Source organism: Ursus arctos, unplaced genomic scaffold, assembly GCF_023065955.2.
Source record: "Ursus arctos isolate Adak ecotype North America unplaced genomic scaffold, UrsArc2.0 scaffold_12, whole genome shotgun sequence".
NCBI classification, from domain to species: Eukaryota; Metazoa; Chordata; class Mammalia; order Carnivora; family Ursidae; genus Ursus; species Ursus arctos.
Genome location: NW_026622786.1, coordinates 36,048,544 through 36,074,297, shown reverse-complemented (window position 1 = coordinate 36,074,297; position 25,754 = coordinate 36,048,544). Strand labels below are relative to the sequence as shown.

At 35.8% G+C, this 25,754-nt stretch overlaps 1 protein-coding gene across 3 annotated transcripts in view; it reads right to left on the bottom strand.

Annotated features, from left to right (window-relative positions):
• The window catches only part of SYDE2 (synapse defective Rho GTPase homolog 2), a 47,556-nt gene that overhangs the window by 15,642 nt on the left and 6,160 nt on the right, over positions 1-25,754 (bottom strand). For 2 of the 3 annotated variants that reach the window (XM_026497689.4, XM_057310515.1), the window contains exons 2-4: positions 20,465-21,133; positions 12,500-13,602; positions 8,263-8,389 (exon numbers count right to left, since the gene is read on the bottom strand). In XM_026497689.4, the coding sequence (XP_026353474.2) occupies positions 8,263-8,389; positions 12,500-13,602; positions 20,465-21,133 (1,899 nt within the window). Of the gene's footprint in view, positions 1-5,286; positions 6,877-8,262; positions 8,390-12,499; positions 13,603-20,464; positions 21,134-25,754 lie in introns of those variants that run through there. The other variant, XM_057310516.1, reaches the window with a different exon arrangement.

Sequence of the window (25,754 nt, the reverse complement as noted above, 5' to 3'; positions counted from 1 at the left end):
GTCACATGAATTATGTGCTATGATTATAATGGAATTAAATTAGAAATTAATAATTTTAAATATCTGGAAAACTCCCTAAATATTTTGACACAAACTAACATACTTCTAAATAACCCATGAATCAAATAAGAAAAAGAAAAATCAGAAAATGTTTGAACTAAGTGAAAATGAAAACACAACACATCAAAATTTGTGGGATGAGGTTAAAGCAGAGTTTAGAGGGAACTCTAAAAGAAGAGAAGGAAGGTCCCAAATCAATGGCATCAGTTTCTATCTTAAGAAAACAGGAAAAAAAAAAAAAAAAGGAGCAAATATACTCAAAGTGAGTAGAAGAAAGGAAACTAGACCAATATCTACAGACCAATATCTTTTAGGAATGCTGACACAAAAATCCTCAACAAAATGCTGGCACACTAAATCCAGCAATATATTAGAAGACAAAGAAGACGAAGACGAAGAAGAAGAAGAAAAAGAAGAAAAAGAAGGAGGAGGGGAAGGAGGAGGGGGAAAGAGGAGGAGGGGAGGGAGGAGAAGAAGGAGGAGGAGGAGAAGAAGAAACATCATGACTAAGTGGGATTAATCTCAGGAATGCAAGGGTTGGCTTAACATCTGAAAACCAATTAATGTAATATACTAATATCAATAAAATAAAGGACATAAACCACATGATCATTTCAATAGACTCATAAAAGTCATTGAACAAAATCCAACACAATTTCTTGATAAAAACACCAAACTTGGAATAGGAGGGAACTTCCTCAACTTGCTAAAGGGGATCTATGAAAAATGCAGTTAACATCATAACTAACGGTCAAAAACTGAATGCTTTTCTCCCAAAATCAAGAACAAGATAAGGATGTTCACTCTTGCTGTTCAACATATATTGGAGATTCTAGTCAGGGCAACTAGGCAAGAAAAAGAAATAAGAAGGATCCATCTTGGAAAGAGAGAAGTAAAAGTATCTGTATTTACAGATGACATAATCTTGTATATAGAAAATCCTAAGGAATCCACTAGAAAACTAATAGAACTAATAAATGAGTTTAGCAAAGTACAAGATCAATGTGCAAAAATCAACTGTATTTCTATACAATCCAATGGAAAGAGAATCATCTTTTAACAAATAGGTTCTGGATGGGTCATTTGCATATTAAAATCATTTAGGACAAAGGCAGGACTTCAGTTGGAAATATAACCATTGGTGAGATACCAAAGTGTTCACTGAATAAACGGGAATGACCAAGAGTTCTGCAGATGATGTTAAATAGGAAAGATAGAGGAGGTGGTGTCATGAGCCTCAAGAGAGCTTTATTCCTCAGCACAGAATAAGTTTCTACTCAACAGTGAAAAGATAACAATCTGGAAATAGCATTAGTAAACCAAGAGAATATTGACCAAACTTCTTCCTTGACATAAAGAAATATGATATATATAAAGAGCTTGGCATATCATAACAATCAATGCATGTTAGATGTACACTGATGATAATAATAAGGCATTTTATACACAGTAGACAGGAGCACTTGTTTATTCCCATTTCTTAAGTTATATCATGTGATTTTTTTTACTACCATCATTAGTTTTGCAGTCTAAACCTATCTACAATGAATAGCAACATATGGTATAAAGAGGACAACTGAGTTACAGTTAGAAAGTGAAAATGCAATTGCCTGTAGTTGCCAAATAAAGACACTACTAACCCTCTAGGGCATGATTAAAAAAAAAAAAAAAAAGATTCCATATGTATTCCTTAACAAAGCAAGACTTGTCAGTTCTAACAAAATTTAATATGCCCTGGTAGTTTGAGACTCGCCCTATAGAGCAATTAAATTAAATTAAAACCTAAAAGATCTCCAGAAAAGATAACTTTATAGCTTAGTAAAACACATATTTCAAATATCATTATCCTTTATATAATTAATACACTAAACAACCATTAATATAAATGGAATTTTAAATTAATCCAAGTTCAAGATTACTTACTTCACTATAATTTGAGGGCAAATAAGGGAGAATTATTACTCACAAATACTAAGCACTTAAAGAATGCTCAAGGTACATTACATTCAATGAAATAAAAGTTATAGCTCCTTTTCTATATGCAAAGAATTCATTGGAAAAATAACCAAGATTTCATAAAATGATATGGAGGAGAGGTATTTATACTGTGCTGTGACATATGCTGTGTTACTACCCATCAATCTAGACATTAGCTAATATACCTTATCTCAAAACTTAGTGACAGACTGGAGTATCATAAGCCATATTACCTTCTTAACATCTTTCAAACGCTCTGGAGACATAAAAGCTTTAAGATAATAAGTTTGTGGTGACAATCTTACTGCCATAGGAACTACTAAAGGGAAACTTGGGAAAAACTTACATAGAGAAATTTTAGTGCAACACAGTAAATCTTTTCTCATGTACTGGAAGAAAATGCAGGCAATTATAGGTAAATAAAGAACTGGTTCTGGCTGCATCCCTTAAGCTGCTCTGTAATAATTAGATACTATGAAACCATATGCTTCTCACCTTCATTCAGGCACAAGAACCAACTACACAGGAAAATTCTACTCATCCCCATGATAGAATAATAGGTATCATCACACTTAAAAAAAAAAGCATTCTAATAACTAAAACTACTTCTACCTGTTAAAAACTGGTTTGTAGTACCTGTATTTTATTAATTCTCACTTTGCAAAATCACTCTGTTCTCTCTACCTAGAAGTCTGGCCCCAGATCTTCCAACGGTTAACTCTGTATTACACAGATCTTAGCTCGAAAGGCACTTCTCAGATGAACTTTCTTCTCTGACCCCCTAGCCACGGGAGTCACCAAGCCGACTACTACCTCCAATCAGTATTATTCCCAATGTCCTATCACTCATAAGTTACGATATCTCACTATTCATTGGATGGATTACTGATTCTCTTCCCCCACTAGAATACATACATAAGGACTGAGAGATACTGTTCATCTCGTTCATTTGTCCCTGGTGCCTAGAAGAATGCCTGGCATATATTCAATAAATTTTAGTAAATAAACCAATGAATTTCTAGGTAGGGAAGGATAAGTGATTAAGTGGACTCTGGTTATTCCTCTGCATAGACTCCCCTTCTCCTGTGGGTTTCTTACTTTGATTTCCACAGCCATCATCACGCCAGTACCCCTGGAATATACAGTGTTAAGTTCAAAACTCTGGTTCTGATTTGGAGAAAAAACCAAAACAAATAATCTTTCAGTATTTACCCTTTAGCACTGCAACACAAATAAACAATTTAAGTTTTTTTTTATTAAATACACGGGAATAATAATAATAAAAGTCACTATAGAATTACACATCTTCACCTCAAAGAGTCAGTAGGTCATCTCCTTGCCTTTCTTTTAGCCCTCCCAGCTACCTCTATGCTTTAATGTGGAAGTGCTATCATAAAACCTAGTACATGGAAACTCATCCAACTAACTTGGAAGGAAAGGACAGAGGGAGGGAGAAAAAGAGAGAGGGAGTGATGGAAGGGAAAGATAGGAAGAAAGAGAGAGAAAAATGAAAATGATCACATTCTAACTCTGCTGTTTCCAAATGACCCTCATTGCCAGGTCTGGGTTCCAGTCTGACAGAGCATTCCAGCCATCTCTTACCACTCACCTGTCTGATGCCTTCCTCTCTAGCAAGTATGTAAGTCATGCAGCTAGCCATCTCCAAGTTTTTGCTAATAGATTGCTTTCCTCCAACCCTTCTGGCTAAGCCCAGTTCACCTTTTAAAAGTTAGCTGAGGAGTCACCTTTCCCAGCAAGTTTTCCCTAATCTTCCCACAATAAGCTAGGTGCTTCTCCTCATATATTATAATCAGTTGTCTCTGACTCTGTCTTCCCCCTTAGACTAGTATTCTTGAGAGATTATCTCTTACACATCATTGTATTCCAAATGCCTTAGCGAAGTGTCTAGTGTACAGTAAGCATTCAATATATGACAGTTAGATGGATGGATACCATTTTTCTACCAGCAACTGCAGGACTATGAAGATTAATACACTAAATAACCTCATTCTTCGAGTGAGACACTGTCCCCTGAGAAAGTGCCCTTATCCTCTATCTGCACCCCAGAACCAGAATACAAAAATACAAGTACAGGACTGTGAGAATCATTCTTTCTCAGGTGAGACCTCTATAGGTAATAAAGATACATTAGAGTGGATAGATTTGAACATAGAATCACTGACACTTCCTGAAGTTAATGCTATAAATTAATTTTTTAAATCCATTAATCTACCCCACCCTACCTTACTTACTCTTTCTGAACTTCCTGCTTATTTTGGTCATACCCTGTAGATGTTACTGAGAGCAAATGGCTCTCATACACTGCCTCAGTATATTCCGATTGCTCAATCAATGACCATTCCTCAGTGTTTTGCATTTCTTAGTGTTTATACAGTTCAGGTATCTATGTTCAATCCCCCAAGTAAAGAAAAACAGAAATAATTTGAAAGTTAGTATGTCAGAGATCAGAGAACATACGATACATATGGTAGGGAAAATGGATATTTAACACACATAAATGCAGAATATTATTTATGTTTTAAAGATAATTTTGGGTTTATTTCTGAGCAAGTTTTCTTTTGAGGGAAAATAAAAGAACGAATAATTTATTTTTTTATTTTTTTTTAAGATTTTATTTATTTATTTGACAGAGATAGAGACAGCCAGCGAGAGAGGGAACACAAGCAGGGGGAGTGGGAGAGGAAGAAGCAGGCTCATAGTGGAGGAGCCTGACGTGGGGCTCGATCCCATAACGCCGGGATCGCGCCCTGAGCCAAAGGCAGACGCTTAACTGCTGTGCCACCCAGGCGCCCCAAGAATGAATAATTTAAAAAGAATTAAAATCAGAGGGGCGCCTGGGTGGCTCAGTTGTTACGTGTCTGCCTTCGGCGCAGGTGAAGATTCCCAGGGTCCTGGGATGGAGCCCCACACTGGATTCCCTGCTCAGCGGGGAGCCTGCTTCTCCCTCTCCCTCTACCTGCTGTTCTGCCTGCTTGTGTGCTCTCTCTCTCTCTCTCTCTCTGTCAAATAAATAAATTAAATAAATAAATCTTTAAAAAAAGAAAATTAAAATCAGAAAAATTCATGGTCAAATAAACGTTTTAAGTGCTGAACTTAGATATCAATGGTGTAATACTGCAATATGAGTCTATTTTACATAGGGCAGACACATTCAAATTGAATTTTCCTCCGCAGGAGGCTTATTCTTTTCTAATAATCACTAAATGATAAATATTTTTACTTTTCTAATTTCTTTTCTTGTTCCTTTGATAAATAAGCCCCATAAACAACTACGACTAGATTTTGTACCTTCAATTTTGCACTTCATTGAAACATCTGGTTTATCTGGAGCACTTCATTATGTGTTCCAGACAAACCAACTACTAAGAACACATTAAACTGTGAGTAAACTCTATCATTTGCTTTATTAATAGCTCATTTTTTAGAACTATTGAACTGTTAATTATATTTCAAAGTTTACTTAGAAATGTGAGTTCACATGGAACAAACACATGAGGCAACATCATTACTGGCCAACTCCCCAAATCAATAATATCCTTTCCTTTGAGACATAATGAGACCTTGTATATAATTTATTGTAATTCCACTGATATTTCTCAGACAATTTTAAATCATTTCATTGGCTCTTTAACAAGGAAGAAAATAGCTCTACGTTCTTTTAAAAGAACAGCTTTCCTGGGGTGCCTGGATGGCATAGTCAGTTAAGCATCCAACTTTTGATTTTGGCTTGGGTAGTGATCTTGGGGTCCTGGAATCAAGCCCTGCGTCAGGATCCATGCCCAGCGTGGAGTCGGCTTGGGATTCTCTCCCCTCCCTCGCTGCCTCTCCCCATTGCTCTCTCTCTCTCTAATAAATAAATAAATCTTTAAAAAAAAAAAAAAAAACCCAAACAACAAAAAAAAGCTTTCCTGAAATGGAAGAGTACAAACAATAGAGCCAAAAAATACCCAATTCATAAATTATGGAAAATCTCAATTTTAGGAAAGAATGCTACAAATCTAATATTCATTGACCTATTTTTCATATCATCTACACATGCTACAAATTTCTAACTAAGGGTCTTGTCTTCTAGCAAATAATCAAATTAAACCACATCATTCATCTTTTTAATTTGTACATATTTGACATGATTTTTACTTCTAAGATATGCTTCACCAAGACAAAATCTCATTTCTTTTGGTCACAGAGTGTAATTTCCTGGGAATTGCTATTTATAAAATTCCCCATTAATGAATTCAAAAAATGGGTCCTTTGCTGATTTTAATTACATATTATTAAAGGAAAAATTCTACTTTTTTGTAGACATGATCGATTTTTTTTTTTTGTAGAAATGATAACTTTCTTCCTTTACAAAAATAAAAGTACCAACTATTTCTGATTTGCTAAGATTTATTAGAAAGAAAAAGTGCCTTGGTTTGTTGTCTCTTTTAAAATGGTTGGGATCAAAGTTTTGATTATCTAAGAGTATATATCTAAATACTCTGAAAATATAGTCATTCAGAGTTCAGAGACTGGGAACCTCAGCTATATGAAAAGCCTTAATCCTAAAAGTAAGTTTTAAAGGATTCCAACCAACAAAAATCTCTTTAATATGTGCAAGTTGAACCTTCCTCAAATTCTCTCCTAGGCAATTAACTGCATGTACAATTAAAAAATCAAATTAGAGAGATAAATAAATAATATTACAGCATGAAAAAAAAATGGTAGTTAACAGTAGAGAGAACTATCAAAATAACACAGAAGATCTGGAGATACATACCAAAGCATCTATAGGTGAATGGATATGATATCCAAGATATACTTCAAAATAATCCATGTCTAGGGGAGAATCAAATGAAGGGTATAAAAGAGACAGGTTTGGTCATGTGTTGATTATGGAAGCCAGGTGATGGATAAAGAGGGTTTATCATAGTATTCTCTCTACTTTTGTATATGCTTCAAAACTTTGCTAATAAAAAGTAAAACAACAACAAAAACAAACATGGAATTATAAGCCAATAGTCCCTGAAGATATCCATTAGTTATGAACAATCCTATAATGGCCAAATTCAAACGCCTTATCTTATATGATCTCTCCATCAAATGACACTGCCTCACACCTTTCCCTAAATTCTGTGTCTTTTGTTTTCCAAACTTTCTGACTCCTTTCTTCTCAATCTCTTTAGCTGGGTCTTCTTTCTTTGCATCCCTCCAAAGTTTGGAGATCCTCAAAGCCCTTGTCTTTTCAAACTTTGTGGACAATCGCAGGGCATTAATTACAACTACATGTTAATGACCCTCACATTGTCATTTTCCACCCCCATATCTCAGGAGTACTAGAAGTGTATTTTCAATCCTATACTTCGGATTGTATTCACACTTGGTAAATTTTACTACATCCTCTCCTTAGCTGTACTTTCTACTTTGCCTCATATACTCACATAGATCTTCTACTAATAACTCAAATTCAATATGTTTGAAAAAAACCCCAATTCATAATCTTTCTTTACATTTCTCCACCAAAAGCAGTAGCTCTCCTCTCAGCTTCTTAGTTTCTGCAAATGGTACCCAATCAACCAGGTGTCCAAGTCATGCTTATCTGGGCCCTCTCTTTCTCATATCCTTTCAATTCTATTTCTTCCTATTGTTACTGCTACAAGACTCCTTCAGCTCTCTTTACCTCTTTGCTGGGACCACTGCCAAGGCTTCCTAACTGCTTTTCTGTCTTCTGGTTTCAGAATTCTAATTCCAATCCATCACATAGAGTTGCCAGATTAGAAGATTATGTCTAAAGATTTCACTCCCCTGATCAAAAATCTCTGATGGGTCCCCTCTGCCTACTAAATAAATCTGAATTCTCTGACCACATAGTCAATGCCCTTTACATGACCTAAGCTCCAATCAAACTGACCTCTAATGGTGTTTTTATTTTTCACTCTATGAAGAAAATGCACTCTTTTCCTTCTGCTACCTAGTATAGCTAATTTAATGTAGGTCTTACTCCCACCCCTACCCCACCCCCCATATTTGTTGGCTGTTTGAGGGCAGGGATCATATCTTGGTACCTGCCCACAGAAGTTAACACAGTAATGTTTGTGAAGGAAGGAAAATAAGACTTCAGGATAAAAACCAATTCAATTTAGGCTACCAAATAGTATTTCAATTCCTTTTCCTACAGATGTAGCCTTTCCAGAATATGTACATAGAATAAAAAACATGTTTTACCTGTTATTACATTTATATCTGGGTACTGGTTTTCACACAGACCAACAGCTTTGCTATCTCTCTCAAAAGCCTCTCGAAGTTCTTTCTTGACTGCTGCCGAACCACATAATCGGTACAGGCCTACCACCTAAAAATAAAATTATGGCCATATTATGGTAAATTTGATAAAGAGAAAATATAATTGCATATAATGTATAAATCACATGAAATTGGTAATCAAATATGTTCTGAAGACATTTAATTAAAAATACCTCAGCTTTTGAAATCTCACCATAGACTATATTCACCAGTTGAATAAAAACATTCTATTCTTTCATTTAAATTCAAACAATATACTATGATTTCTGTAGTGCTAGCTCTCTTATCTTAAGATACAAGCCCTTCACTTTAGTTTTATATACTCAGCTAATATCTCCATGCCCCAAGGTCACGCCCTTTCACATCTTTTGCTCTAAACTGAAGAAATGCCGCATGGTGGTTACAAGGATTTTGGATTCCATAAAGCCCCACTCTATCACTCCTTGCTTAGTGAATTTGGGCAAATTATTTAATCTCTTTAAATCTCGGTTTATTTATCCATTTAAAAAGCATATACTTGAAATAAGATTCCAGTATACTATTTGTGCGAAGTTATCTTTGTAGGGAAAAAAAAAAAGATTGTAGGGAAGAAATAAAACAAACCTGGAATTTTTTTTAACTTACTAAATTAATCAATTACAAGGTGATAAAGGAAATTCAATTAAAATAATATATTAAAGGTAAAATAAAACCTTTAGTTCAAAATATATATAAGACCCACCCTCCCCTCAACCTACATTAAAATGATTTATTTTTTAAACATTGTTAATTCATACAAGAGATAAAATATTAAGTCTTAGGAAGCTCACTATAAATTTGCTGAGAGGAAATCAACACAGTATTAAAGAGAAAACATGTCTGATTAAGCAATCAGAGTTTAAAAAAAAATAAACCTTCAAGAAAACCAAGAAAAATAAGTGATTATTAACTATACTTCCACATCAAACACTATTTAGGAAGCCGAATCACCTTGAATTGAAGGAAGTTATAAAGAAATTATTTCAAGACAAATAAAGTAAAAACAAACAATGAAGATCCCCAAGGATTTGAACTAGGAATCACTTTAAAACCTTATAAACAATCTAGGAGAAAGAGTATACAAATGAAATTTCCAGGTGTACTTATGACACAAACCTCTCCAAGTCATTAAATAACTGATAGAATACAGAAGGTGGGTCTCGATACAAGAAAGTGTCACTAGTAGATACAGAGAATGTTATCCAAAATATTGGAGATGATAAACTATTAAATATTAATTGGAAGACAGTAAGGAACCTACAACAATTTCTTTTTTTTTTTTAAGATTTATTTATTTATTTGAGAGAGAGTGTGTGCATGTGAGCAAGGTGAGGGGCAGAGGGAGAGGGAGAAGGAGAGAAGCAGACTCCCCACTGAGTGCGGAGCCCAATGTGGAGCTTGACCTCATGACCCTTGAGATCATGACCTGAGCCTCAATAACAGTCAGATGCTTAACTGATTGGGCCACCCAGGTGTCCCAGGAATCTGCAACTATTTTTAAGAGAAGGTAATGCAAGGTGCTGCTACATTCCAAAGGATCAACATAATATAGGAAACTAAGGAATATACTGAGAAGGAAATTTCCTACTCTGGTCCACCTTCATAGTGCATTCACACTGAGAATAGCATGTCTTCTGCTGGTCATGTCTCATAAGGCATGGGAGAACCATAGATGATCCAGAAAATAAAGCTAAACTATTAAACAGGATCAAAGAAAATGCTATCACATGAGAAAAAACTAACTCGAGTAGACTGCTCTGGTGTAAGCACACTTAAGTGTCACAAATTCCCTAATAAAGATGTATCCCCTTCAACTTGAGAAGGAGATGAACCCAGAATAAATTAAAGAAAGGAATACTTCAGTAGTAAGTAATAAGTTGATGGACATGCTATCTCGAAAGGTGAATAAAGGAAGAGAGAGATCTAATACAGACATTTCAAGGAAAGGACACTTGAGGATATTATCCCTAACTTCAGAGGTTGACTTCTTGAAGTACATGCTCGATGCCTCTATCAGAGACAGAATTGTACTGGATTGACCATGAGTATGATTTCCACCATCATCTTTCCCACTAGAAGCACGGGATAGGTGGTAGTAGCCTTCAAAGCATTTGGAAGATGCCACAAACTACTTCTGTATGACTGTTAAAGCCTCATGTTCATGATAACAATAGCAAGAATAATTACTGACTAAAAAGGTAAACAAAATCTAAGCAGTGTGCAAGTCTGTAAAATACAGACACAATAAGCCTCTTTCTCTGTGTGTTGGGCAGGGGGCGGTGAAGCAAAAAACAACAATAACAAAAAAAAAACAAAACCAAAAAAAAAAAAAAAGTGTTTAAACTTGCATTTCCAAATGTACTACTATAAATTTTACTTTTCAGTTCACAGGAAATAATTATTTTTAATACGCCATTTTTTAAGAGTTTATTTATTTATTTGAGTGAGAGAGAGCAGAAGCTGGAGGAGGGAGAGGGAGAAGCAGACTCCCCACGGAGCAGGAAGCCCGATGCAGGACTGGATCCCAGGGCCCTGGAATCATGACCTGAGCTGAAGGCAGATGCTTACCCGACTGAGCCACCCACCAGGTGCCCCATCACAGGTAATAATTCTTTATTAAAATAGCTATTTCTAAACTTTAAGTATAGAAATAAAAAGCACTGCTAAAAATGTTTTCTTACTATTTAAAACAAGTTACAACAGTCTTATATATCCATTCTTTATAAAATATTTCAGAAAAGAGACTATACAAGTACAGTGCTATTTGAGTTACTTATTTTAATATTCAATTGTAAAAGTTTCTGTTTAATAATTAGCTTTACAGTCTGCCTAATCTCTAACTTCTCTACATGCTGCCTTAAAAAAGGCGGTGGGGGGGGGGGGACAGAAAACCTTAAGAGAAAGGAACCGGACCAAAAGTTAGATTGGAAACTAAAGGCCTCAATCTCATGTAGACAACGTAAACTCAATCTGAATAATATACCTAAGAAGAGGTTTTAAAAGTTCAGATGTCCTTCCTATCTCTCAGCTTCAGAAAGCTACTTCATCCATTTTTATAGATATCAGCAAATAAAGACCTAAAGAGATGAGTGACTTGTTCAACATCACACAGTGAATTAATAATGGAGGAGAAACCAGTACCTGTCTCCTGCATCTTTAATACAAAACCCCACTAAACTACTTACACTGTTTCCGTAGTTTCCACATCAGGTCCAAGGTGAGTTATTTTAAAATCTTCTCTACATATAAAGAAATCATAGTTCAGACGTGGGGATACTTACCCTTGATGTTTTTAATTAGTGTCATAAATTCTGATAGCAGTAAAGCAGAAATACCTCAGAAATACTGATAGTAGGCTTAATTTTTGAATAGAAACAATTGCTTGTGCCTCAAAATAATATACTCAGTGATATGCTGTTTCTCATTGTCATAGTCCACACGTGTTAATGAAAATAAAGAAAGATGAGGTCTAATAAACTGGTGAATATTACATATCTGATTACATTTAACACCAGGGTTTTTGTTTAATGGACTGCTTTTACATTCTTATTTATTTATTTAACCTTCTTATTTAAAAGGAAAAGAGAATGAGAAATGTTTCTAGTAGGCCCTCTCTTCATCCTCCAAGCCATCCCAAAGTTCAGAGACAGATAAGCTGATGCTTCCTAAAGAGTGGGATGAGGGAGAGTTGGGGGTAAGGGCAGGGAGTTAGCTTTAGGAGTAAAGTGGGTTTTTAAGATTCACTGTTGGAATTCTGTACCATAAGAAGGTCAAACCATGCAGAAACATTCCTGAAATGAATTAGTCTTTGCCTATCTTATCAGCTCTGGCTTTTCCTAGGAATGCCATTGTAAAGCAATCCTGATATGTAGGTATAAGGCCCATGCAGCTTTGCTTCACAACCTAAACCGTGGAACCAGCTAGCATGCTCTCAATTGCTCACTGACAACACAGGTGAAGGTATGAATTATACCCTGAACAGTAATGGAATAAAAATAAAAAACAGGAATGAGAAAATGTCTCAATTGGATTTTTTTAACCTTACCTTGAATTCCTTCCCCTAAGACCTACTATAAATATAATTAATTAATTAAGGTAGATAAATAGATAAGGAGGTAGAGAGAAAAAGTGAAATGGATACCTGACAGCCTCTCTTTTCAATCTCCGTAATACATTTTTGTATCAGGAGTGGCACCATCAGTCCTGTATTTTCTTTCTCTACAACTTTTCGAATATCAACACCAAACATTACTGGTTCTCGATTTATATCCAGTCCATGAAGAGAATTCTCCCACTGCTCCAGAAGAGTCACTTTCACATAAATAAGCCCTCTGGGCTCAAGTTTGACAGCCAACTGATGTGTCTTTGTCACTCTGAATAAGGTGGGGAGAACCACAGTTCCATGACAACACACTCGATTTTTTCTTGGAGTCGGTTCCCAACTGAATACTACTAATTTCAAATGCTGTGCATTTTCAATTTCTATGTTGAAAGTATGATCCATGTCTAAAAATGTTGTCCGACATGTGAGCAAAGCTGTTCTTGCTTTGTTTACTGAATCTACCTGAATTGCACAGAAGACGTCTTTTGAATCTATCCGAGGTGGTTTTAAATCCTCAGCACCGTAGAAATGCACACTCATGAGCCCAGATATGTACTGTGAACATTTAGGCTGATCAGAAAAACTATAATGTCTAAAAGCATCAATGTCTATTTCACTCTTGCTACAACTATTTGGAATTATTTCTCTTCCCTTTCCAAATTTGTTTTCAGATCCGTGTTTGCTAGATTTAGTTATAAGCTCAGGTGAATCTCCATCACTGAGGTAACCACCTTTACACGAATACTTAGAACTCATGAATGTTTTCTTCTGGTAGTTGTGCTGAGAAGATACGCTGGTATCCAAATGGTACCGACTTATAACATTCCTCTTAGCAGCTGTGGTTGTGTTCCCAGAAGGCAGAATATCAGTATGATGAATTTCCTGACAGTTACATTTAGACAAGGAAGGAGTATTATCTGAACTGTTCATATGATTCAAAGTTCCTTTAACGCTCAGCTTTCGGCTAAGTTCTGGCAACTTTTTCATTTTCATGGAAAGTTTCCTCACGGTTCGTGGAGACTTTATTTTATCTGGGAAAGACCAGTTAATTGAGCTACTTTTTTTCACAGGGCTAGGGCTTGGAGAAGATGGTTCTGGCACTCCCAATTCAGTCTTATTTGCAGCAGCTAGGATCCCAGGACCTTAAAAAACAAACAAACAAAAAAGATATTATAAGGTGATATGTTCTGATTCCTACTTTATAAATCATCAACTAAACAAACTCTTACATGGACAGATTTTTTTCTCTTGTTTCATCTCATTGGAGAGATTTAGTTATTACAAGTTTAGGTAAATCTCCATTTACCTAACAGAGTATCAAGGATTTCCTGGGGTGTCTGGATGACTCAGTTGGTTGAGCATGCAACTCTTGATCTTGGTGTTGTTAAGTTTGGGCCCCCACATTGGGTGTAGAGATTACTTAAAAATAAAATCTTCAAAAAAAAAAAAAGGGATTTTCAAATGGCTACCTCTCCATCCGATTTTTTTTTTTTTTAAAGATTTTATTCATTTATTTGACAGACAGAGAGGCAGTGAGAGAGGGAACACAAGCAGGGGGAGTGTGAGAGGAAGCAGGCTTCCCACTGAGCAGGGAGCCCATGGCGAGGGGGGGGGTTGATCCTAGAATGTTGGGATCATGACCTGAGCTGAAGGCAGCCTGAGCCACCCAGGCACCCTTCCATTTGCTTTTCTATTCTAACGGTTTGGAGGATGGGTAATATAGGTTCCTTTTAAATCTTTCCCACTGCAGTATAATTCAGGGAGTATGTTATTTTATAACCATAAACCGTGGCTACCAGAGGAAACTAGGAAAGCTTCTTATCTTAATAGGTTTATTTTGGCATATTAATACACATTTATTCTAACATAGTTCCTATTTTAACATGTTTATTTAGAAATCCTACTCTAATTAAAAAAATCCTACTCTAATAAAAGAACATTTCTTCTTTCTTTTTAAAGATTTTTTTATATATTTACTTGAGAGAGAGAGCGGGAGAGCGAGCACAAGCAGGGGGAGGGGCAGAAGGAGAGGGAGAAGCAGGCTCCCCTGCCAAGCAGGCAAGCTAGATGCAAAGCTGGCTCGATTCCAGGACTCCAAGATCATGACCTGAGCAGAAGGCAGCCGCCTAACCAACCCAGGTGCTCCAAAAGAACATTTCTTCTATTTACAATCCTCTAAAAACTAAATTTTATCATGTAGCAGGACTGTTTTAAAAATTTTTTAAACCAAACAAAATTGATAATTTTGACAACTAAGAGCCCTTCTTTATTTTAATGTCCTATTTGAACATTCCACAGAAGATCATATAAAATGAACTCTAGTCAATCAAGAATAACTGAATATTGAGGGGTGCCTGGATGGCTCAGCTGGTTGAGTGTCCAACTCCTGATTTCAGTTCAGGTCATGATCTCAGGGTCATGAGATCGAGCTCCACATCGAGCTCAGTGCTCAGCGTCAAGTCTGCTTGTCCCTTTCCCTCCCCCTATTTGTGCATGCTCTCTCTCTCTCAAATAAATAAAATCTTTAGGAAATAATAAAATAAATTTTAAGAATAACTGAATATTGACTATCATAAAGCTAATTGATTAATTTTAAAAACTAGAAAGACATTTCTTATATTATTTATATACAGTAACTCCCTAGAACTTCAAGAGCTAAATTAGGGCCTTTCCTTGCATTTCAATATATTAAATGACAGTACAGAAACATAAATAAGTTTTCTTATAATGCTTAGTTTTCATGAAGAGTAAAGCATTGAAATGCTTCTTAATTCTTCTCCACCCAAAAATAGCTTTATTTTTTTCAGAATGTGAAAGTAAAAAGGTTTTAAAAGATACAAAGAAATACAAATAAATAACCTAAACCGCACTATTAAGAGATTAGGCATTGTAAATATTGTGGTGAAAATAATATTAAAAGTTGTTTAATATTAAATTGTTAATATTTATAACACCACCAACATTCATTGAGCTAGACAAAGTCTGAAAAATTAATTTAATACTTACTATGCAAAGCTCCTCATCTGAAATAGCCCTGTGACTTAAGATACCACTAGCATCCCATTCTCCAGATAAAAACCTCATGCACAGAGCTGTCTAATTTGTTTAAGATCACAAAGCTGGTAAGTGGCAGAAACAGGCACGTTTCAAACCTAAGCATAGGCCTTCAAAGCCTATATTCTTAAATACTATCGTTTAGAGCCCTTCCATCCTTCTAAACATTTTTTCTGTCTATACAAACACAGTAAATGGATTTTTAAGACCTTTTCTCAACTATTATTAACAAGTTAAAATATTCTATTTAACCTCAAACTTTCAATCCCCCAGTTAAAAAAAAAATATTGAAAAAAAAAAATGTTGGGGCGCCGGGGTGGCTCAGTCAGTGAAGCATCTGCCTTTAGCTCAGGTTCTTATCTCAGGGTCCTGCTCATCAGGGACTCTGCTTCTCCCTCCCCCTCTGCCCCTCACCCTGCTCATTCTTTTTCTCTCTCACATAAATAAATAAATAGATAAATAAATAATTTTAAAACTGTATGGACTAATAAATTTTATTTTAAAATTTGAAATTGCTCCTATTTAAGGGTTTAAACTAATGAAGCAAAATGAAAATATCTTCTAAAATCTAATCTAAATTTAAACTTTTCCTTTAAAGAAACAATCTAGGGGTGGGGCGCCTGGGTGGCACAGCGGTTAAGCATCTGCCTTCCGCTCAGGGCGTGATCCCAGCGTTACAGGATCGAGCCCCACATCAGGCTCCTCCGCTGTGAGTCTGCTTCTTCCTCTCCCATTCCCCCTGCTTGTGTTCCCTCTCTCGCTGGCTGTCTCTATCTGTGTTAAATAAATAAATAAAATCTTTAAAAAAAAAAAAAAAAGAAACAATCTAGGGGTGTCTAGCTGGCTCAGTCAGCAGAGCATGCAACTCTTGATCTCAAGGTTGGGCCTAGAGCTTACTTTTTAAAAAAAAGAAAGAAAGAAACCATCTATTACTTAAATTATTTAAAATTTAAATCAATTTTTCATACTTCATCTAACTATTCCTTACAAAGATCTCTAATGACCTTCATATCACAGGCTACTCTATGTAATACATTTCACAATTAAAATGATCAAAAAAGTACTAATTCATTTCAAAAATCAATAGATTAAATGACCTTTCTTTAAAGTATTAATATAATCTCCCTCCGCCCCTCTTTGTGTGCCCTAATGACAAAGAAGTGGTTTCTTTATAGAGAAAGGACTATTTTAAGTATGCCTGCTGGGCTTTTCTGGTAAGTAACTAATAAGAAATGGAGTGTTTGATAAACTAGACAAAGCATTCCCTTGTACTGTAAATTGTAGTACAATTCTACTGGTTTACTGGCCTAAAACATTGTATAGTAATTGGAGTCCTGCTGTAGTCTACAATCTATTTTGTCATGGTTTAAAAAGCTATCCAGTACATTAAATTGCTCTAGGTTTTTTTACATTATTAAGGAGGTATTTAACATCTGATTTTTTCTACACATCATGCATTAAATATTTCTTAAGTCCTTAACTAATTATTAAAATGAAATACTGTGTAAATTAGCAATTTCTACTTCAGACAAGACAATTTATTAAAATAAAAATGCTTTGTTTTTATAAAATCCAAGAGCTGAAACATTACCACATTCGATAACTGCTTAAAATTAAACCAAAATCAAACTAATCAAATCACAGACTAGCTACAAAGGGAAAGTACAAAATGAAAATCTTTATGAATTCATGGACCAGGCTAGAATCAAGTGAAACCGGCACATTCCTTCAGCACCTAGAACAGTAACTGGCACACAGCAGAAACTGAGTGTTTACTGAATAAGTGAATTAATCAACCAACCAATTGTTAGTTGCCTGGAAGTTGGTAAATCTTTTAGGAAATATAATATAGGAATTACATATAATAGTTACCAGCCATAAAAACCCAGTAATGCTACTAGTAATTAATCCTAATTAAGTAAAATAGAACAAGATGAAGATAACTCCAACAGTAGTGGAAACAATCTATTAACATCCAACATAACCAGCCAAATAGATTAGAACACATCAATCCAGTTAAATACTAAGAAATTGCTAAACAGGGGCGCCTGGGTGGCTCAGTCGTTATGCGTCTGCCTTCGGCTCAGGGCGTAATCTCAGAGTCCTGGGATCGAGCCCCACATTGGGCTCCTCCGCTGGGAGCCTGCTTCTTCCTATCCTACTCCCCCTGCCTGTGTTCCCCCTCTTGCTGGCTCTCTCTTTGTCTGTCAAATAAATAAATAAAATCTTAAAAAAAAAAAAAAAGAAATTGCTAAACAATAATGTTATTCTACGTGTAACAATACAAGATGAAAATACCAAGTGAAAATATCAAAAACCAAATGCAGAGTGCTATGATTGCAGCTAGATAAAACACACATACACATATGAAACTAGGGAGACAAAAAAAACAAGTCATAATTGTGTTAGGATGATTAAAAAGTGTCATTAATATTAAATATACTCAAGCTTTCCTATTTCTTGATCAGAAAATTATTTTAAAATTAAACCGTTCTCTTTGGCTATTTCTCAACAATTCTCTGTTAATATTGCTAAAGAAAACATCACTTCAGGTGACCTTTCTGATCAAACTAAAACAAAAAAATATGACATGTAAATAAACTGTCTAAATATTTCCTTTGGTGGGCACCTGGGTGGTTCAGTTGGCTAAGTGTCCAACTCTCGATTTTGGCTCAGGTCAGGATCTCAGGGTCCTGGGATCAAGCCCATGTTGGGTTCCACACTCAGTGGGAGTTCACTTGTCGCTTGTCTTCCTCTCCCTCTGCCCCTTCCCTCCACTACCGCCTCCCCACCTGAGCATGAGCTCTCTCTCTCTAAAATAAATAAGTAAATATATATACACATTTATGTCCTTTGGTCATATTTAATAGTGCTTATATTTTAATAATATGTTAAAGAGAAGAAAAACAGTGAGAAAGGAGACATAAATGACAGCCCTACCATATTTTCAAGTTTTGGGGCTCTTGTTTTTTGTTTTTGTAATGTCTGTTAGTCTTCCCAGGTTCACAATTTGCCAAACATAAAATAATAAAGTTTAAAGATGGTAACTTAAAGTATGTATCACTTTACAGATACTGGCTTTCCAACTTTGCAGTTATTCTTATACCCTCTTGCCTTTTCTGCCACTCTCTGCTATACTCCTTTAAGTCTTCCCTACCATTCCACCCTAATCACAACCTGTGTTCCGAACTATTATCTTATATAGCATTTATTTCTCTCTCCATCCAGATTACAAACACACACACACACACACACACACACACGTGCGCGCACACATACAAATTCATGCTGAAAAGTCAGGCTACAATTAGAAATGCACACCCTCAAAATTTTTCATTACCTTCAATCCCAACACAAGGTTGGGGGGGGGGGTTACTTAATATTTCCAGTATAAGTTTTCAGTGTTTCTTTCAAAAAACTATTATCATACAGTACACACTGTTTTTTAACTCACTTTTTCCCTTATCAATATAACATTTACTCCACCTCCTTATAGCCCTGAGGAAAGGATTCAGATGCAAGTAGTTTATCTGTAAAGTACAGAAATTCTAGCAAGAAGTGAGAAATTTCAGGGGAAAATCCAAGAATTATCAAGCCTGCTACTACTATGGGCAACTGGTGCTTAGCCTCAGGAGAAAACTCTGGGAAACAATGTAGAATTACGGCACTCAAGGAGGGAGAAAGCTGAGGTAGGTAGCCCAACACCAACTCCTGTCAGTCACTGGTTGAGGGGCACTCCCAGGTTGCCCTGCAGAGAAACTCCCTAACCCTTCTGTCAGAGTCCTCAATCAGAGATGCAGATACTAATGTTTGGAAGTAGGCTACTTCCCTCTAAATAACTAATAAAACCCAAGGGATATGGACGAGGTACTGACAGTATCTGCTCTACCCCACATCTTTAAATATTCTGTATCATTTGAATTTTTTTTTAGATTTTTTAAAATTATCCATGAAGAGAGAGAGAGAGAGAGAGAGAGAGCATATACACAAGTGGGGGGAGGTGCAAAGGGAGAGGGACAAACGGATTCCCTGCTTAGTGCAGGGCTGGATGCAGGGCTCAATTCCAGTACCCTGAGATCATGACCTGAGCCAAAGTCAAATGCTTAATGGACTAAACTACCCAGGTGCCCCTCATTTGAAATTTTATAAATTAAAATGACTTGATATAAACCAGAACTGCTTTCTCTCCAACATTTGATATCAGCAACTAAATATGCTTCATGCTGTTTCCTGTGTAGTGTGTCTGGGACCAATTTTGAAAAGAAACATATAAAAAAATCAAGGCAATCAAAGAAGAATAAAACCATCAGGTTGAACTATATGAAATGCCGTGTTTTGCAGATTAGAAACTGTTGAATCTCACCAATCTCATATGGTTCAACCTAATATGCATCAAACTTTGATTATTTCCTTTCTAGGTTCCATAAGTATTGTAGCACCTATTCCAAGGTCTTCACTTCTACCTCTCATTTCTTTTTCTCTTCTTCCTTTCCTTTGTTCATGAGGAAATGTAGGCATGAAACCATAAAGTAATAACTACCAGTACACTGAATACACAACTTTTCAGCTGTAACCAGGCTAGGTATAAATGAATGAATGAAGCAAAATCAGATTTTCATAAAGAATATATTTTTCTCTTCCACTCCTTGTGATTCCATTCTTTCAACTAAGAGAAAAGTGATTACTATCTCAAAGGACAGACATTGTAAGAGTTGGTGTAGGACTACCCCAGCACCTCCACCCCTTACAAAAAACCAAGTCTGTGATAGGAATAATTAAACCACCATTTATATAAAAAGGTTTGTAAACATTTTTTGAGTTTTATTTTTATGAAAATACACTCACTCTGTAAGAAAAAGTACATAGCTATAATAAACATCTATATTTAGTTTTAGCTGTCAACGAATTGAAAAATGGAAAAAGAAAAGGCAAACATATGATCATCTTTACCTGCAAAAGGAGATTTCAACATGAGACTGTCCTCTACCATGATACCTTCTTGTGTCTTGTGTCCAAGCTTTTCCTTGAACTGCTGCATGAGCTCTGGGGAATGGATGGACTCTACAGGATTCGTTTCATTGGACTGTGTGGCTCTGAGTTCTGAAGAGCAAGACAAGTCTTCAGTGTACTGCTCTGCTTTCATTAGGTCACTACCAGATAATACTCTCAAGCTAACAGCAGGAAACTTCAGAACAGGAGGGTCTCCCTCACCAAAATGCAAGGCATTTGATATACCAAAGTCGTCATCCTCAGGAATGGGGTTGTACCATATTTCTCCTTCATCATCTGCATCATTCTCCTCATTAAAGTCTAAACAGTTTCTTGATAATGAAGAATTTGTAGCATCACACACCATATATGTACAGTATTCTTCAGATGACTTGAAGAAAGGTCGTGATAGCTGCTGTTTGGGTGAGATGGATAAGTGACTTATGTCTTGGCATTTCTTATTTTCTTCTTCCAAATTAAAAGATCGCAGAGTACTCTGATACAGCCAATTGCGTTTCTTTGACACAGTGATGCTATTAAGTGGCTTATGACCTCTGAATCCAATATTATCCTTCAGATCTTCAAGTTCTCTTCTCTTCACTGAAGACCCATAGACATTTTCAAATAAATCTGTTTCAAAGGAAAAAAAGAAAGTAGAAATGTAATGATGTAATGCCTAGCATACCAGGAAAGACAGGTCACTTGAAATCAGTTATTAAAATATTATTTTTAGGGGCACCTGGGTTGCTCAGTCATTAAGCATCTGCCGTTGGCTCAGGTCATGATCCCAGGGTCCTGGGATCGAGTCCCAAGTCGGGCTCCCTGCTCAACGGGAAGCCTGCTTCTCCCTCTCCCACTCCCCCTGCTTGTGTTCCCTCTCTTGCTGTCTCTCTCTCTGTCAAATAAATAAATAAAATCTTTAAAAATATATTATTTTTAAAAAGATAGAAAAGTAGTATTACATTTGGAGACTAAAATGAAATAAGAAAAATTTTGGCTTTTTCACCTAAAAATAATTTCTATTATTTGGACTACTAGTATAAGTGACTCTGAGATTGCCTTTATAGACATGATAGGGCTAACAAAAACTTACCCTAAGCAAAACATACTTTATAAAAAGCTTATATACAATGCCTTGTACACAGTATGCCTTTAATTAATATTTTTAATAATTTCCAATTCACTACTACAAGGACCAGAAATCTTTAGAAAACATAAGTAATATTTCTACTTTCTCACACAAAGATTAACTTTGAGTAAATCTTTAAAAATAAGTGTGGCTTAGTTATTAGTAAATGCTTTCCTCATTACTGAAATTTCAGTGTAACATCTATATCCTAATCAAATAGTTATGCAATAGCACCTTATGCAGGGTTTAAGTTCTAAATATCCAGGGAAAAAGTAAAAACAAAAATCCCTTAAGAAGGCTCTAGGTTAAAACCAGGTATCTTGGGGCGCCTGGGTGGCACAGCGGTTAAGCATCTGCCTTCGGCTCAGGGCGTGATCCCGGCGTTATGGGATCGAGCCCCACATCAGGATCCTCCGCTATGAGCCTGCTTCTTCCTCTCCCACTCCCCCTGCTTGTGTTCCCTTTCTCGCGGGCTGTCTCTATCTCTGTCGAATAAATAAACAAAAAATCTTAAAAAAAAAAAACAAAAAAACAGGTATCTTATCTTGCAGTAAATACAACCAGTTCTTATTACTGATCGGGCACAAACTTAAGGAGCAAGAACATAAGAATGAACAAAATAGTGCCTACCCTTAAGGAATTCATAGTCCAATGAGGGCCATCAAATAGCTGATATGTGTTTGTGTTAATATAATGAGATAAGACTCTAAAAATGATACATAACATTAATTCCATATAAAGAGGAACACATCCAAAGAATTGCATAAAGCAGGCTTCAATGACAGTCAATAAGCTAAATATATACCATAATACTAATTCACTAGACATAGAAAAACAGACAAAACCACATTTCTAAAACTGTAAGATCATGTCAGGTTTATAAATTATAGAATTATAGTCTGCGCTACTTTAAGTATATATATGGTTGGTTCATCTTACTATTACAGCAAATAAAATATAATACCCTAATAACAGAGTGAGAAAAACACATTAAGCTATGAAGAGCTTAATAACAACCAAAAAATTAGGTTCATGCATAATGAAGGCTTTCAGTAACCTCCCTCTACTGAACAAAAATCCCTTTAAAAATGTAAACTTGTTGGGGCGCCTGGGTAGCGCAGTCGTTAAGCGTCTGCCTTCGGCTCAGGGCGTGATTCGGCTGTTCTGGGATCAAGTCCCACATCGGGCTCCTCCGCTGGGAGCCTGCTTCTTCCTCTCCCACTCCCCTGCTGTGTTCCCTCTCTCGCTGGCTGTATCTGTCACATAAATAAATAAAATCTTTAAAAAAAAAATGTAAACTTGTCTTTTTTTAATCCTTAATTTTACCCAAGCAATTAATTTTAAAAAATTAATAATAAAAAAAAGAAACCCTCAAACACAAACTGGTTTTCAAGTTCAACTAGTTCCAGAGGCAGGAATAGACTAGGACTCAAAAGGGAAGGAAGCTCCGATGCAAGCCTACTATGCATTTATTTATTTATTGAGTGCCTATTGTATATCAGCAATGAGAGAGAAAACAGTTAAGAAAGCCCTTAACCTCGTTTAGCCTCCATAAAAATGCTAAGACAGGTATGATTATTTCCATAAGCCAGAAAAAATGAGGAATATGGTTAAGGTGCTTGCTGTAGTATTCAAATTTAAGCCAGTCCAACTCTAAAATTCACACTCTTTAACCTGTCTCTCCTAAACCATGCTACCCACCAAAAGCAGGGAAATAGGCAGCTCTTTCTGAGCATGGTGATAATACCAACCCAGTTAACCTTATAGGGTGGCTGCTGGTAAGAATTAAGTGAGATAATGTTGAAAATATTTTGAAAACTATATAGTACTACTCAGAAAAATCAAGTAACTTGACGAAGATCACCTAGTTCATAAATGAAGAGGCGGCACCCAAAATAAACTCTTCTGACTCCAAAGTTTGTAGCAGTACACCTGGGCTACTACTAAGAGACACACCTCCACCCTCCAAGATTTAACATGCAAACACATAACAGATATTTAATAAATATCTTGAATTGATTCAGTTTAATTAATGAAAAACATGAAGATTCAAAAGTCTTTCTTGGTTCTGTCTCCTTTAAAATTAAAGAAATTAAAAACTGAAATCAACACATACTCTCAGGAATCACTGGAGCTTCTGGGTTTTTAATGGCCACGTCTTTTTCCAAGTGTACTAAAAACTAAATCCATTTCACATTTAAGCCCAAATCCCATATTATTTAATAGCATTTCAGACATTCATGAGACAGTATTTGTAGTTTTTACACAATTATAAATTTGAAGCCAAAAGTATAAAATTATACAATCACAATGGCTAGGAGTCCCATCTTATTTTATCTTTTTCTCAGATGTCTCTCAAAAGATCCAAAATTTTATATAGTTGGATAAATTATTTTGAGTCCTACAGTTTTTGACTTTTAAAATGAAATAAACATGCTTCTACTTGTACTGCATTCCAAGGAATGACAATGACAAAAACAAAGCTACTACCATCCTATATTTATGCAAATTGATACATCTATTTACATGAGTATTTAATGTATAATATTAAAAGGAATAATTACACGAGATACAATGCAACTACTTTTCATGAAACTACAAACACTTGAAACCAAATAGTCTGATTGCTATTGCTGCTACTGCTATTTTAGAGATAAATAGGTACATTATTGTGATTTCTGATAAAGGTCAAATTTATTCACTTATTAAAACTGAATATAGGGGCGCCTGGGTGGCACAGCGGTTAAGCATCTGCCTTCGGCTCAGGGCGTGATCCCGGTGTTATGGGATCGAGCCCCACATCAGGCTCTTCCGCTATGAGCCTGCTTCTTCCTCTCCCACTTCCCCTACTTGTGTTCCCTCTCTCGCTGGCTGTCTCTGTCAAATAAATAAATAAAATCTTTAAAAAAAAAAAAAACTGAATATAAGCAATGCCTGCAGGCACTAAATTTTACTTGAGCAATTATTTATAAAGAACTTAAAACATTTCATTTTTATCTTCATTAACTAAAGGGATGCATATGAATATTAATTACATAGAAATGGAAAGCTATTTGTAATCTTCTACTTTCTCCCTTTTATGCGAAAATTAATGTTAAATCCTACTGGCTTAAGTTTAAATTACCTTTAGCTTCTGTTAGCTTTACCTACAGCTATATCCATACATAAACATACACACACACACACACACACTGAAAGAAGATGCAAGTAAAAAAAAATATCAAAATAAGTATGCAAAGTTGCATGGCCAAAAAGTCTCTATTCCCTTATAATTATACATGCTGTGGTGTAATTAATTAAATGACTAATTAAAGTCATTTTACTTTGAAAATCCGTAGGAGAATGCAGAAGTGGGAATTAAGTTTTTCATGCAGAAAAATACTCTACATAGTACTGAACTACTCAAGCCAATTTTGTGTTCTCAATTTCTTCATAATAAATTAAAATGACTTATTATTACTAAACATTTAACTAGAGTCCCAGCTCAAAATCATCAGCAAAGTTTCTGAGAAATTGTGTGTTTCAACCCTCAATGAAAATGTACCTATAAACAGACATTTTAAAAAAGTACTACTGCGGAAATAAACTCTGTTGCTTTTGCTTACTTCTCTTTAAAAAATCCTAAATAAAAGTATTCTTACAAATATTGTATTAGAGTTTAAATAAAATACAAACAGCCCTGCTTAGAGTCAAACCTGGGAGCCCAGAAGAAATGACTAGAGTAAATTTAAACCTTAGGTTTATGCATGACTGTATTTATATACATGCCTTTCTCTTTTCCAGATAAATCTAAATGGGGAGATGGGTACAGTGAAAAGGAAGAAAGTTATTTTTCTATCTTCTATGTTTCCTCCCTTGTGACTAGCAATAAAAACCCTTAAGAAAAAAGCTGTGTGCTAGCTTTTGGGACAGTAGAGAAGAAAACCCTGAGACTGTTTTCAGTCCCACAAAAGTAAAGGGGGGGAGCAAGACAAAGATGCACAAAAGAAAAGATGAGCAGAATAAATAAGTGTCCCATAAGGGGTGTGTTCTACCTCAATTCCTAATGTTCTTCAAGGCAGCACTCCTCAACTTCTGACCATTTCACTCCCCATCCAGAATCCTAATGATCTGGGCAAGGAA